Source organism: Colletotrichum lupini, chromosome 6 (genome assembly GCF_023278565.1).
Source record: "Colletotrichum lupini chromosome 6, complete sequence".
NCBI classification, from domain to species: domain Eukaryota; kingdom Fungi; phylum Ascomycota; class Sordariomycetes; order Glomerellales; family Glomerellaceae; genus Colletotrichum; species Colletotrichum lupini.
The window spans coordinates 1,688,181-1,704,733 of NC_064679.1; the positions used below are offsets into that span (position 1 = coordinate 1,688,181).

At 35.4% G+C, this 16,553-nt stretch overlaps 2 protein-coding genes across 2 annotated transcripts; both read left to right on the plus strand.

Annotated features, from left to right (window-relative positions):
* Positions 1 to 1,513: 1,513 nt before the first annotated feature.
* On the plus strand, positions 1,514 to 2,979 carry CLUP02_11997 (uncharacterized protein; the record flags this gene model as incomplete). The annotated part of the gene is made up of 4 exons (XM_049290962.1): positions 1,514 to 1,549; positions 1,607 to 2,415; positions 2,475 to 2,565; positions 2,623 to 2,979. The coding sequence occupies 4 exons, from the start codon at positions 1,514 to 1,516 to the stop codon at positions 2,977 to 2,979; spliced, it is 1,293 nt and encodes a 430-aa protein (XP_049148107.1).
* Positions 2,980 to 4,115: 1,136 nt separating this feature from the next.
* Positions 4,116 to 7,497, plus strand: CLUP02_11998 (amino acid permease; the record flags this gene model as incomplete). The annotated part of the gene is made up of 5 exons (XM_049290963.1): positions 4,116 to 4,630; positions 4,714 to 5,027; positions 5,422 to 5,482; positions 5,931 to 6,432; positions 6,487 to 7,497. 5 exons carry the CDS (start codon positions 4,116 to 4,118, stop codon positions 7,495 to 7,497), a joined length of 2,403 nt encoding a protein of 800 aa, XP_049148108.1.
* Positions 7,498 to 16,553: the final 9,056 nt, after the last annotated feature.

Genomic DNA, 16,553 nt, shown 5'->3' on the forward strand with positions numbered 1-16,553 from the left:
AAAGACACCCTCACCAAGGACGGTTGTCTCAACTGCTGGTTGGATGCTCAGATCGTGTTCAATGAGGTCGAAGTCTTTGGTTATGAGATATTTTTTTTTCGATGATCCTGTAGTTGTGCTTATTTATGACACTCATGAACTATTGTTCAGAAACATGGGCATGAAGCATATCAATTAAGGGAATTAATACTATTGTTACCGCATTTGGGACATCGCAAGTCAAACTATATATCTGTAAGTTTACCAAAAGAACTTGCACCATAAAGCTCTAAGTCCAGCCGATTTCTCTTTGCGGTCTCCAGATTGACACCATCGATCTCGGCGCATACGATCATGCATTCTTTCGTTGTTTAACGGACTAGAGGGACTAAACGAGTTTCAACGGAAGAACGAACAAATAGCAAAATTATTGTAGGTATTTACGCGAAGATAAAATTTGCTATGAGATCATTGTCCACAATCCCTTACGCAGGTACGGGTAGGTTACTAGGTTTGAGATGGCTACAAGAGTGAGCCGTGGCAACAATAATGATCAATCAACAAAGAAACAGCCGAAATAAGCATCTCCAAATTCTCATGTTGTCTGAGATGCCCTTGGTCTTATTCAAGTGCGATATGTAACTGGCACTCTATCCAAGACCAAATCATCTTGGTGTGTGGGGTGTGGCTGTGCAGTGTAGCGTCCGCTTCTTGACGGGACGGCGCTTACATCAACGCGCGCGGATACGGAGCACAACTCTGGCGAAGGATGCAGGGATGGCGCCAGAAACGCGCGACTCTACTTTCAAAAAACAATGAGATTGCTGTTTGTTCGTTATCCTGAATATGCTAGTGGAATGGGATAAGCCTGGGTGCGCTGGGATCTATTCAGCCGGTAGAGGGACTGGAGTCTGCTCGGGCGGGCGATGAACGCGGTGCTCAGCCACACCCCTCGACTGACGTTTCTTTCTTGCTCCATTTGCCATCATAAGGGTTATTCCCGGAACATAGCTGGCAGCGGAGAATACACACTGAAGTTGACGGCCAATCTTCACGCCAAAAGACATGCAGGAATTGTGCTTACGACAGGCAGCAGTAGCAGCAGTTGTAAGAAGCATCCTATCACTGCGGCGCCACACCAAGTCCGTCCATCATCCTCCGTTTTCACCGGAGACCGATCCGGCTGACGGCTCCGCTAGCCCCCAGCTACAGAGAATCGCCACGGACGACGGAGATGGCTGCAGCCGTATCGGACAAGCGATCGTACGTTGCTTGGCTCGATCCCGCATCGCAGCGGATAGGTGCAAATTCACGGAACACGCAAATCTTGTATAAGATTAAGCGACTTGAATGGTGAGATAGACGAGTTTAGTTAGAGCTCAGGTCCATCACAGAACACATTGACAGCACCAGACATCTCTTGATACATACAGAATACGCAGCGATCGGCATTTGAGACCGACTTTTCACCAGGACCGCCATATACGATACCCATTTCCTTACTTAATCAAACACTTTAGCCTCAACTTTCACAATGACTCAAGTCGCTATCATTGGAGGCGGTCTGTCCGTATGAACGATCTTAATCTCTGATACCTATTCATGTCTTGACTTACCATTCTCCTAGGGACTCACCCTGGCCCTTTACCTTCACAAGAGTGGCATCTCCTCCGCAGTCTACGAAGCCAGGCCCAAAGACTTCGTCTCAGGCGGCAACATCGCCCTGTCACCCAACGCCCTCCGCGTCCTCGACCACATTGGCGTTTACGACACCCTCCGCCCCCAAGGTTTCGCCTTTGAGTCCGTCGCCTTCCTCAACGGCCGTGGCGGCCTCTTGGCCAAGGTCCTTAACGGCAGCTATGAAGAGTACAACTATCCGGCCCTGCGCATCCGCCGCACCGTCCTCCGCGGCGAGCTGATCCGCCAGCTCGAGCTCCTCGGGGTGCCGATCCACTACGAGAAGAAGTGCGCCGGCGTTCGCGAGGAGACAGATACCTCGGCGACCGTGGAGTTCGAGGACGGCGAGACCGTGACGGCCGAGTTCGTCATCGGCGCTGATGGAATTCACTCGCGCGTGCGGTCGTTTGTGCGCCCTAACGGCAGCAAGCCCGTATTCCAGGGCCTTGCTGGTATCTCTGGCACCTTCAAGCTCAGCGACTTGCCCGACGTTGACACGGATATGCACTACCCCTGTATGCTTTTCGGCGGCAACGGCTCCTTCGCCGTCATGCCGGCGTCGGCGGACGGCGATGAGGTTAGCTTCTTTGCGACCTTTGAGGTTGAGGAGCGGCCGCGTGAGGACTGGGCGGCGCTGGACGCCGACAAGGAGACACTGGCGAAAATGATTAAGGAGAGGTTCCCCATCGATTCGAGCTGGCCGGAGGTGGTTCGCGCGCTGTGCCACCGGACCCCGACTGAGTCGTTGACTCTCTGGCCGTGAGTAACATGATTGTCAAACGCTATGATTATGAGTATACTAACGAGAAGATATGTAGCTTCTACTTGCTCTCTGCCAAGGAATCTTGGTCCTCCCCGAGCCGCCGAGTCCTCCTCATCGGAGACGCAACTCACGGCATGCCCCCAACTGTAAGTGAACCACCACCACCAGTAGAGGATGAAAATATGCTGACAGCTTTCCTACAGGGCGGTCAAGGTGGCGCGACTTCCTTTGAGGACGCGGAAACCCTCGCATACACCCTCGCTCACATCAAGGCGCCGCTCTTCAACGACAGCGCCCGCCCGCAGGTCATCCAAGCGTGGGAAGACCACCGAAAGGACCGCGTGTCCAAGATTGTGAACTTTACCACCCAGAACGGCGACCTGCGCAAGACGTCCACCTCTTTCATTCACCAGTGGATCAAGGAGATGACCATCTGGGCTTACATCAAGATGGTCGGTCCTCACATGGGCTGCAAGTGGATGTACTCGTACCACGGGGAAAGCGTTCGCGCTGTTCTCGGCCGTCTGGGAATCGACGAGTCAAAAGCGAAAGCACAGTGAGGGGGACTGAAGGCATGAAGCGGACGAGGCGAAGAGATGGAAGAGTTTCCACCTGTTGGATGTTCACAACTACCCTTTCCTTTGATCTCTTGGCGTTTGTCATTCCATAGACTGTAGAATCTTAGTATCAACATCTTCACTGAACAGTCGGCTTCTATCTGTTTCAATGCTACCGACAGGTTGCAAGCTACGAGACAAGACCTTGGGCACATCCCTTTCTGCGAGGCATTGGGAGTTAGTTTATCTTTCTCAGAGCACCAATTGACCATCGTTGAGAAGCGCTAGATCTTTTCTACTCTCCTTCATTCTCGGATACAAAGTAGATGTAGGCCCTCTCGTCATATGTCACGAGGCACAGACAGCTGCCAAAGTGGAGTACTTCAGATGGTTGCAATGAGGCACCTGCAAAATCATGGCTAGCCCGACTAGCGCAGGCCTCGATGCTACCTCACCCTCCAACTGCTGAAGTTGGTGGCCTTGCATTTCTTCGGCAGTTACCTATTGCGCCTGTGCTCGAGGCTGGAGCTTTGCAAGCCTCGGCTTGAGACGCTCTTTGATGTCGTCCCATGTGTTTCAAAGACCGATGTCGGTGTTCTTCTCCAGCTTTTTGACATGCATCATCCGACTGCATACGTCAGAACCCGCCAATGGTTCATCTAGTCTCTGGCATTAACTCTAGAGTAAATACTGAAATACGACATAGCAAGCTCTCAAAACTAGTAACGGCTGTACATTGCGCCTTGGATTGAACGTTGCCCCTGAACTCATTCGGGAATCGATGCGGGGTGATCCTACTTCAAGGCCCTATAGACTCAATTATCAGGTATATGCCCTAGTTTAAGGTGTAAAGCCGTCCTGAAGCGTGCAAACAGACGTGCCTGTTGATGGCAGATGACAACTTCAGCTCTCGGTGAGCCAATCGCATGCGTTGCCCTGGACTGTCAACTCGACCCATACCTTGGAGCCCTGAGAAACCTGCAAAATCTCCGTGAACATATATTCTAGACCTTTGGCCTGTCTCTTTTTGAGATGAGTGTCTGCATCGCATCTGCTTTTTATATTCAAGTCATTCGTTCAACCGAACATTTCACCAAGAGAAATCATCTGACATGTTGCTCTCACTTCCAGCCTGCCGAATGGCATTGGTCCTCGCCTTCCTTGGCATGCAGACTGCGTCCTTAGTTCATGGCCTTCCTGCATCGGAGACCGACGTGCTCACGACCGACTTGAAACGAATGACGCTAGGCTTTCCAGATCTTGAGGAAAGACAAGATATTCCCGACGTTCTGGCGAAGTTTCCTTCTGGTCCACTGAACCAATTTCTCAGAATAATCAGCACTCTGCCAGCAGGCGCGGCAGCTCTCGACGCAGTCGGACTGGTCTTAACCCCTCTCCAACAGGGCCTCGCGGATTCTGTCGGCATCGACACAACGGAGGATGACTTGGAGGAGAATACAGCGTGCGCCGATATCACCGTCATATTTGCTCGGGGCACCACTGAGCCCGGAAACGTCGGACTCGTTACAGGGCCGCCATTTTTCGATGCTCTCAATCAGCAGCGTGGGACCAAAACCGTTTCGATCCAGGGTGTCGAGTACCCCGCGACCTTTGCTGGGTTCAACAAAAATGGCACCGAGGGTGTCCCAAGCATGTAAGTTTTCCAAAAGATATCTTTCTTGGGTCGAAGATGGACCAAGCATCGCAAGAGGCGAAAGCTTACTCTAGGCTGCTTAGGGCGAACTTCATCAATGAAGCTGCCACAAAGTGCCCGAATACCAAAATTGTAATGTCAGGCTACTCTCAGGGTGCTCTGGTTGTTCGGAGCACTGCAAACACTCTTCCGGCGGCTACCATGGCCAAGATCAACTCTGTTTTGACATTTGGGGATCCTGGCAACCCGAACGCCGTTACGGGCGCTGAGGGCAAAACTAAGATCATCTGCCATGAAAATGATGCTGTTTGCAGTGGAGGCTTTATCACTGTCGACCATTTGACGTATGCTGAAGATGCGGACGCTGCTGCTCAATTTGTCTTGCAGATGGCAAGTGGTAAGTAGAAGACCTATCTTAGAAAGAATAGTTTATGAATGCTAATGAGGCTGACTTCTTCTAGCGTGAGCTGAGTTGTATTTCGACATGGCTGTGTGAAGGACGACAAGGCATGCTCGGATGATGGACCAGCTCGCGCTCTACTACCTTACTTGTGCCGTTTCACCACGTCTCATTTTATTTTTGCATGGTGTCGAAGAAGGCTGTATTATTTTTGTCAACCCGCTCGAGCTGAGACTATCGTCTCGAGGACGAAAACCGTTGCGACATTACTATAATAGCCCTCACAGACCATGCCTCAATAGACACCAATCTAAAGTCTGTGTCAACATCTATTAGCCTTTTTGCACGAGTCAACCAGCCATCATGGTGACTGAATACCAACGTCTAATAGAATCTCCTAAACGGGAAGAGATCGTGAAAGAGGTCGGGATGCCCCCCGCACTAAACGGCATGTAAGCGGGTCCCGAACCATTGAAGCCCCTCGATGGCCCAATTGGAGAGACTTTGAGACAAGGACAGGCGATGACGCGATCCCGCGGCGCAAATCCGCCATCACCACGGTGTCACTCTGCACACGTTTTGATATGACGAGATTTTCTCGACTGCAGTGGCCCGGCCATTACTTCGCGGTAATGCATTCGAAATCCCGATCCAAAGGGCCGGGTCGAAATCCTTCATGAGTTTGAAATATCTCTCCCAACCTCAAACAACATTGGACACTCAACTTGCGAATCTCCAACTTTCTAGACGGGAGAGGGGTGACTGATAAGCGACTGAGACCGTACTGGACCACTGATACCGTCTGATCTTGGCAGGATCATTGACTTATCAAATCCTCCGCCCCCTCGCGTTCACATTGCACCATTCTACAAAGCCCGTCGCCACAATGTCACGATATAGAGCTTACGACAAGGACAGCGATGACGTTCCTGTCATCGAGGACGCACGCGTCGGCCGCGCAGGCTATACCGATGACTCTACTTCAGCGGACGCTGACTTCGCGGCCATTGACCCGCACAGCGGCGTTAAGCGAGGCCTCAAGACGCGGCACCTCAGCATGATGGCTCTGGCGGGCATCATCGGGCCGGGTCTCCTGATCGGTGCGGGCGGCGCGCTCTCCAACGGCGGGCCCGCCGCCCTGCTCATCGGATTTGGCGTCATTGGTGTCATTGCGTTTAGCATTATGCAGAGCTTGGGCGAGTTGACGACGTTGTATCCTAGCGGTGGTGCTTTCACTGGGCTGGCTGATCGGTTTGTCGACAAGGCTTTCGGTGTTGCGCTGGGTTGGAATTACTACATCATCTGGATGTGTGTCTTGGCCAATGAGTACAACGTGCTGTCGAGCATTTTCGTCTTCTGGAGTGACAAAGTGCCGCTGTGGGGTTACTTCCTGATCTTCTGGGTATGCATTTTTCTATGAACATCTTGGAGAACAACGCCGCTAATATGCACTCAGACACTCTTCCTTGGCTTCCAACTGCTCGGAGTCGAGGCGTTCGGAGAGGCTGAGTTCTGGTTGGCTTTGCTGAAGTTAATTGGCTTGGTTGCATACTTTCTCTTCTGCTCCACATTCTACGCCGGTGTTGAGTCTGTCGCCGTCGCCGCCACCGAGACCAAGAATCCTCGGGTCGCCGTGCCACTCGCGATTCGCCAGGTGTTCTGGCGCATTATCTTCATCTACATGGGCTCTGCCTTCTTCTTCGGCCTTACATGCCCGGCTAATGCCGACGAGCTCGTGAACGGGGGCTCCCGAGCCGTGAAGAGTCCCATGACGGTGGCTATCCAGAACGCCGGCTGGGAAGGGGGCGTGCACTTGATTAACGCCTTCATCTTTGTTACATGCTTATCAGCGTGCAACTCGTCCATCTACATCGGATCTCGCACCCTTCTGTACATGGGACAGGATAAGAAGGCGCCCAAGATCTTAGGTAGGACTGATAGCCGGGGTGTCCCCATCCCGGCTATCGTGTTCACCAACCTGTGTGGCGCGCTGTCCATGATGAACATTAGCACAGGCGCTAGCAAGGCGTACTCGTACATCGTTAATCTCAGCGGTGTCTCGACTTTCCTCGTCTGGGGTTCCATCTCTTTCATCCACATCCGATTCAGACAAGCGTGGAAGGCTCAGGGCCATGCGGAGAGTTCACTGCCATTCGTTTCGTTATGGTATCCGTGGAACGCCTACTTCGGTTTGGCGGCAAACATTTTTCTGGCTATTGTACAAGGTTGGACCACCCTTGCACCATTCGATGCTGGATCATTTGTCGATGCTTACATCTTGTTACCCTTGTTTCCCATAATTTGGTTTGGATACAAGTTCTGGTATAAGACGCATTTCTGGAGGGTGGGCGAGATTGATCTGATGTCCGGTCGCCGACGCGATCTGGATGAGTCGCGAGAAATTGAGACTGGAGAACGTGACTTGGACAGGCTACCTTGGTGGAGGCAGTTGCTCAAGAGCTTTTGAAGCCATCAGATGGATCATGGACTTCGGTATCAACTCGAAGAATGGGCGTTTCGGAAAGATGGCTGTATTTAGTTAGACACTGTCCGTTAAAAGGAATGCTGTGCCCTTTTTAATAATTTTAAAATTCCGGTAGGATAAGGGATGCAGTAAGGACAACTATCGTAGAGTCATTATAAGGGCATCGACGTATATAAAAAAACCGGTTATTTATTAAAAATAAGAAATAGGTACAAAGCTCGCTCTAATATAGAGGGTACGAGCGAAGTAGGCCTTAGTAATTATATAACTAAGGTTACGTAACGTATAATAAGGCTATAAATAGTTAAAACTATTATAATATACCCCCTTAAATAAATATACGTTTAGAAAAAGCGTATTTAATTACTTATATTATTATAAAAAGGTTTATTAAAAACGAAAAACTAAATATTATTATATAAAAATCTATTTATAAAAAGAATTAAAAAATAAATTAGTTTATATATAGAGCTATGGGCGAGGGGTAAATTAGTTATAAATTAACTTTTATATTTATTATTATAAATAATCTTAAAGCTATACTATTAATAAAAAGTATAACTAAAAAACGGTTTTTTATTAATTAAATAATTAACTTATAGGTTAAGGGTAGTAAATATATAAACTTCTTATTACTACTTATAATATTAACTTTTTTTCCCTTTTTAACTTATATATATATTATTATTATACGTATATACTTTTATTTTTCGCTTTTATATTTACGTCTTTATATATACGTATTATTAAAAAAGGATTTTTATTAATAAATTTTTTTTTTTTAAATATTACTAAAGTTATTAATTAAAAACTATACTTATATTATTATAATATAAGAAGTTAAGAAGTATAAGCTTAAAACTATAGTTTTAAAAAAGAATAATAGCTCCCTTAGCCCCCTTTATAAGCTTAAAATAAATAAATAATATTCCCTCGTTTTATATTTTAATTATAATATAGCTTTTATTTATTTAATATTAATTTAATTATTTTATTTAATAAGTAATAGCTTTATAACTAAACGAGTTATTTAAAAAAATAATAAAAATAAAAAAAGTTTAAAGCCCCTTTTTTCGCTCCTTTTTAAAAATTAAGAAAATATCTTCGTTTTTTAAAAAAATAATATAAATAAGGAGGGTTTATAGCCCCCTTTTTTATTTAAAAAAAAAAAAAAACTTTTTTTAAGAAGATTAAAAAAATAAAATAAGTTTATAACCCCCTTTTTTACTTTTTTTTAAAAGATATAAAGTAGTTAATTATATATATAATACTTTTTTAATTATTATTATTTATAAAATTAATTCTTAATAACGGACCCTCTTAATATTATCCTTAGTATTAAAGTTTAATACGAGCTAATATTTTTATTTTCTTTATTTAGTTACGAATATTTTAAGTATATTAAGAGCGCCCTTAGTAGCCGTTTAGATAGTACGTACTTCCTAAGTTCGTATATTAATAATAAATACTAACGCTATTAAACCTATAAAAAGTTAGGTTATACCCCTATTTTTAAAGAATATATACGGTTCTTAAATATAAAGTTCTTATATTTTAAATAAGAAATAATAAGAAAGTTAGTAATAGCTATAATTATTAATATAAAACTACTTATACTTTATAAAATATATTCTAAATTATCCTTATTTTATTTATTATTTATAACTTAATATATAAACCCTAACTTATATAGTAATAGCGTTATATAAGGCCCTTAAGTATAACGGTTTTTAAAATAAAAATAAAAATAAGGGGGTTTATATAAACGAGGCCCTAATAAGAGAAGTATTTATAAACGCTCTTTTTATATTAAAAGTATTATTAAAAAAACTTATTAAAGACGTAATAGTATTAATTATTTTATTTATAAAAATAAATAGTATTCGAATTAGAATTAATACTCTTATTAGTTTATATATCCCTCTAAGTATATAGCCCGCATTTAAGTTTTTTTTAAATAAATACGTACTTACTTTTTTAAATAAATAGCCTCTTTTTAAGTAATTTAACGGGGTTACTAAAGTAATTTTATACTCCTTAGTTATAAGTTACGTTTTTTGATTAAAAACCGGGCCCTCTGGGCCGTTTTATTATTTTTTAAACGTCCTTTTATTTAATATAATTATCTCTCGTATATTTTTTATATTTAAAAATAATATAAAATACTCAAACTTCGCTTTAAAAAGGTTCTTTATAAGACTATTAACTAGTATTTTATTTATTAATATATAAACTACTTAAAATAAGCCTCTCGAATACTCTTATTATAGCTATATATTTTAAATATTAACGTAGTATAAGTAAGTTAAAATACGTTCCTCTTCTTCTATTATAAATCTAATTATTTAATAATTATCGTAATATACTTTTTATATATTACTAAGCTTAAATAAAATATTTTTAAAAAAGCGTTTAAAAATAAGTATTCTTTTAATTATATATTCTAAGCTTAGTAATTTGGCCTCTATAATTAATATAATTATTATATTTTAATAAACTACTTTTTATTAAGCGAGGTTATTAAAAAAGGAGATTATAAAATCTTATAAAAATCTTTAGGTCTTTTTATTATTTATAAATAAAGTATTATTTACGATTAATAATACTTAGCTACCCCCTAAAATCCCGAAATATATTACTAAGTATTATATATAAAAAAAGTATTATATAACTTAATTTATAATAAAGTAATATTAATAAAACGGGTTTATTAAGAACTAAAAAAGTAAAATATATATAAAAATAACGTTAGGCCGAATTATAATCGCTATATATAATATTAATCCAACCTTTTTTTAAAAAAACTTAGTCTTATTTAAGGATATAATCCCTAAGTTCTTTTTAATTAAGACTATTAATAACGGGGTCGTAAGAGTAATAAAGTTAATAAGATCGAACTTCTTAATTACTTTTTTAAAATACTAATTATAAACTAAGTAAATTTTTTGATTTAGTTAATTACGAACGACCCTTATTTTAAAATATTACGAAATTAGCCCCTAGTTTTTTATTTTATACTTTTTTTTAAATCCCTTAGTTACTTAACTAGCTTCGTAAATATAGTTTTTATAATAAAAAACGAGAATATTATTTATATAAAAAAGGACTAGGACCTTTTTAATAAGATTTTAAAATAAGTACGGGTCCTTATTTATAAATAAAAGACCTAGACTTTTAAAAATTAACGCTAACTTTTTATATTATAATAATAAAGCGTTATAAGCGTTATATAAGGCTTACTTAAGTTTAATATATATTCTTAGTTTATAAAAGCCGTTTAAAAGTTTATAAATAATAGGGGGGTTACTTAGCTTTTTAATTATATTTAAAAAAGCGTTTATAATATTATATTAATAAACTTTTAAATTAAATTAAGTAGCGATAGTTATAGCTACCCTAAACGTTTTAATAACTAGCGTTATTACGTAAGTCTTTTTTGAAAAGTATCGTTTTTAAAAGTCCCCCCTAATATAAATTCTTATTTTATAACGATTAAAATAATTATTATTATTAAGTTTATAATTAAATACTTATTTAAAAAGTATTAGTTTAGAAATAACCGACGCCTTACTAACTACTTTTTAAGTATTTATTTCTTTTAGTTTTTAAATTTCTAACTATATTATTTTTATAAATTAACCTTTTAAAGGTTCTAGTACTTTTTTATATAAATTTAGTTAAATTAAACTATAGTTAGTAAAGCGTACTTCGTTTTATTAATTATGATATAAACGTAGTAATATAACGTTTAATACCCCTAGGTTACCTTATTAATTACTTTTTATTAATTAAGTATATACGTATTAAAAAAGGAGTCTTAGTCTCTTTTTACTTAAATATAAAAAGAATATTACCTAAGTTTCTCTCGTTAACTTAGGTCTTCAATAAATACCTTTAGTAATTAGTTTTTTAATTTTTAGTTTTATTTAGTATACCTATCCTTTTTTTAATTATATATATTAATTATATTAAAGTTACTAACTAAGTTATTAATTATTTTTATTTCTTAATATAAGCTTATTTATTAAAAGGGTTTATTAAAGTCTAGTTAAATAAAAGGATCCTCTTTATAAAAGCTCTAAGAAATCTTTATTTTTATTTACATATATATTACGTTTTCGATCCTCTTAATAAAAAGATTAACTTCTTTTATAACCTTATTTATAATTTTAATTAGCTAAGCGAGGTTCGTATTTAACTCCGGATTTTTAAAATTTAAAGTTAGTTTAAAAATAAATAACTACTTACTTCGTTTATTTAAAAATAAACTAAGCTTTTTTATAGCTTTATTTACTTTTTATAAAACGAATATAAGTAGTAATAGTTACTTTTCGTTATTAATTAATATAGCCTCTTTTTTATTTATAATTCTAAGTAATTAGAGCTTAGGTTTAATTATTATAAATAGTTATTAAATCTTATTTATTATAGCCCTTAACTCGAGTAAACGAGTTACGGTTTTAGTATTATTTTTTAAATAAAAAGCTATTTTATTAAACGTTATATTTTAAGTAATAATAACTTTTAAAAGCGAGGGGATTTAGATTTTATATAAATTATAAGTATTCGGTACGTAACTTACGAAGTACTTAATATATCTTTTCTTTTTTATTTTAAAGCGTCTCTTATTAATTCCTTTTAAAAAAGTACGCTTTATAGCTATATATATATCTCTATTCTTAATAAGGACGTAAATTATAAGCGAGCTTTAGTATATTTATTAATTATTATTATTTAAAATAATAAGCGAACTAGACCTTTTTAGTTTAAATTAATAATAGTTAGTTAGTATGTTACTTAGGGCTAATATTATATAAATAAGCTATAGCTAATATAGTTTTTATATAAAGTTCGTTTAGTAAGCTAGTTATTAATATTATATTAATTACTTTATTAATAATTTCTTAACTAGCTCGTTTCCCTCCTCCGTTCGGTTTTTTTATATATAAAAAAGTAGTCTCTAGGTCTATTTTTAGTTCCCGTACTTATATTTAAAAACGAGTTTTGCTATTAATTACGATTATTATACGTTTTACGTTTTATTAGATTTTATAAATAGTTATACCCTTTTATATACGTACTTATTATTTAAAAAAATATAAAACCCTAAATACTATATTATAAGTCTTTATAACTTATAAAAAAACGAAGATCTTATTTAAATACTCGTTTTTAATTAGTATTAACTACTTATTTTATTTATAAGTTAATAAGTAGTTAAAAAGGTCTTATAAAATCCCATAATAGGGTCGGGTTATTTTTTATTTTAAAGTACGTTATAAAATAACTTATTTTATATAAATAGTTATATATAGTAGTTTTTTTCCGGCTTTATAGGTATAAAAGATTAACCTTAACGGGATTACGCTTTTAAAGGAAATTATATAATATAGTATACTTTTTAATTATATAATATGCGTAATATATCCTAAGTACGCGCTTAACGTAATATAGTAATTTTAATACGAAAACTACTATTTAATTCAGGATAAGTAAGCTACCCTTTTTAATAACGGCGCTAGTTAAAAAGATTAATAATAGAGGTTAGCTATAATAGTTAGTTATAATAGTCGGCCGTAATAGTTAAAGGCGGCCCTTAACTATAGAAGTTCTAAACTTTAATAGCGACGTAGAGGTTTTTAAAAAAAGGGCTAAATAGGCTAATATTTATTACTTTTTAAAGCTCGTAAAGATTTTTTTTATCCTTATTGCTTTTAATATTACCCAAAGCTACTCTCTATTTAAACTAAATAAATCTATTAAATAAATTTACTAAGTAAATTTACTAAATAAATCTACTAAATAAATCTACTAAATAAATCTACTAAATAAATTTACTAAATAAACTTATTAATATATAAACTACTATTTAAATAGCTAGTTAAATAACTAGTTAAGAGGTTAGCTAGTTAAAATACTACCTTAACGAGAACTTACTCTATTCTTAATATATAATTAATAATTAGTAAGCTAGAACTCTCTAAAAATGCCCGTCGATAGGTCTACCCCTCTCGGGCTGGGCGCCCTCTTTAGCTAGCTCGACGCTATAACTATTATAATTAATATAAATACGCCCGAGGATTAATAAAGTACTTTTTAATAGTATAGAATTTAGCTAGGTAATAATACGAATACCGTAAATAGCTAGGCTAATACGGATGTTAAAATTTAGTATATTAACGCTAGCTTAGTTATAATAATTATAATAAACGGGCTAGAAGTATATAGGGTTAGGGTAATAAGCTAGTACTTTAAATAGCTCTTATAAGACCCCCTAGATAATAATAATACTTATATAAAAAAATAGATTATACTAAACCTAGTTACTTACGTAGGCTAGTATTAAGAGGTCCTATATATGTTAAAATAAATAAAGCTCGTTTTATAAGCGGGCGGCAAAAAGTTAGGAGTTTTAGTTAGTAATTAGGTATAGAGCGTATTATACTTGGTTTTCCCTAATACGTAATATATAGTACGGCCCCGGCGGATTACTCCGTCGGGGGGATAAATAGTTATATAATATTAATATTCTAAACGGCTTAGTCTTTTAATCCTTACCCCCCGAGTAGCTAGAACGAGCTTTTTAAATATTATTAATACGAAATATTTAGATTGAAAATACTAAAGCTAGGCCGTATTTAATTAGTTATTCTTTAATTAGTATAAAGAACGTAGGCACTAAGTACTACGTATTAGAATTATATTAATAAATAAAAACTAACTTCTAAGTAAAAAATAGGATAAATAGGGCTTATATTTTAAAAAAACTAGATTAACCTTCTTTTTAAACTACTTAATAATAACGTTTTTAAATTTATTACTAAACTAAAGAGTATAATTAAAACCCGAATACTAAATACTAATTTTTTAAAAAAGAGTTTTTAATATAACGTTTATATAAAAGTTCTTAATAAAACTAATATTATAAAGAATAAAGTACTTTATCTTAGGCCCCTTTAATTTTATAAAAATATTATATATAATCCTCGTTCCTTAAGTAATAATAAAATAAAAAGCCGTTTTAAAATTTATATTCTCTAAGCTATCGCTATATTAAATAAAATCCGCTTTTAGAAATAATTAGTTATTAACGAGGTAAACGGTATTATAGTTATTTATAACTATATTTTTAAAAAAGAGGTATAGGTTAGTAAAAAGGATAAAAAAATAATAGGATTACTATTCCTATTCCCCTCCGTATTTAACTTAAAAAATAAACCGATATTAATAATTATAGTTATAATATTTAAGGAGTAAGTTTTTTTAAAGTTCTTTTTATTACTTAACTTACTAATTTTAATCGTCTTTTTAAAACGACCTCGGTTATTATTACTCTATTTAAAAAGGGGTTTTATATAAATCTAGCTTTTTTAAATAAGGTTAGTATAAAAGTTAGTATACTTTTTTTAATTTAAATAGAAAATTATTTTTTAAATATTATTAATACTTAGTTAAATATATTTTAATTTTATTTTACTTATTAAAATAAGCTCTATTTTTATATAATTTATTAGTTTTTAATAATAGGTCCCCTTATAAAAATAGTTAATAAACGAGTTAAGAGTTATTTCGTTTTATTTAGGGGAATTTAAATAACTTATTAATATTACGAATATTATAAAAGTTCGTTCATAACTTTTATTATATACTACTTCTTTATATAAAAAGTTATTAAAAATCTTAATATAATACTTTATATTAAAGATCGCTTCCCTTTTTTATTTTAGTTTAATAATCTTAATAAGCTTTTAGTTAAACTAGTTTAGGGTAAAACGACGTATAGTTATATAGAAAAAGGTTTTTAAAACGAGGGTCCTTTAGACTTTAAATAGCTTAAATTATGTTATTTAATAATAAGCTAAAAAAAAGTTTTTAATTTAGGTTAATAGGCTAATACTAGAGTTTACTTTATTTATAACTACGTTAAATTCTTTTTTTATAATTATAAATAAATTAAAGTTACTTAGTATATACTTTTATTTAAGAACCTTAATTACGGTATAAAAAGAGTAGTTTAAAAAATTAATAAGCTCCTCTTTTATATTTTTTAAAATTTCTTAAGTAATTATAAAAGAGATTTAGTAATTTATTAATTTATATAATTTCTTTTTTTATAAATAAAAAATCGTTTTAAATACGGTTTATTGAATAAAAGAGGCGTATTTTTTAATAAAACGTACTTAATTCGCTATTACGGCCTTTAATTTTGTTAAAATAACTAATTACTTAATTCGATCGTTTTTATTTAAGGGTTTAATTATAATAAAAGGTTTAACTATAACCTCGCTTCTTAACTATTTAATTTATTATTAAGTAAACTCCTCGAGTTTTTATTAATATTTAATTAAGGCTAATTTATATACTTAATTTTAACTAGTATTTCGTATTTTAATATACTCCTTAATTAAAAAAATAAACTTAGTAAAGAGTAACGGATTTAATAAGGAAATAAAGTTATTTAAGTTTAATAAGTCCTAAACGTTTTTTAACTAGGCCTTAATTTATAAAGCGAGGTACTACTTAAGCTAGTCTTATTAATAATTAAGCTTTTATTTAGGAATATTAGTAGTTTTTTTAAAAAATATTAATTTATTTAAGAATAAAATTAATAAATATAATAGGGGTTAAATAATATTATAAAAAAGGATATAATAAATTATAATCCTTAAGAAGTAACCTTTTAATAAAAATATAGGGGTTTAAATTAGAATTAAGTTTATAATTATTATAAAGTTATTATAGGAGTATTAATATATATAAAGAGAACGGTTATTTATTAAAAATAAGAAATAAGTATAAAGCTCGCTTTAATATAAAGGGTATAAGCGAAGTAGGCCTTAGTAATTATATAACCGAGGTTATGTAACGTGTAGTAAGGCTATAGGTAGTTAAAGCTATTACGATAATAATAATACCCTATCGTATAGTAATCTTGTTTTAGATTTGCGGACGGGTTGGTCGAACTTATGTGAGCCGTTGGAGGCGGAGTCGGTTTTCACCTTTGATGAGGGCCGAAGTCCGAGTTGGGAGTGCACCCG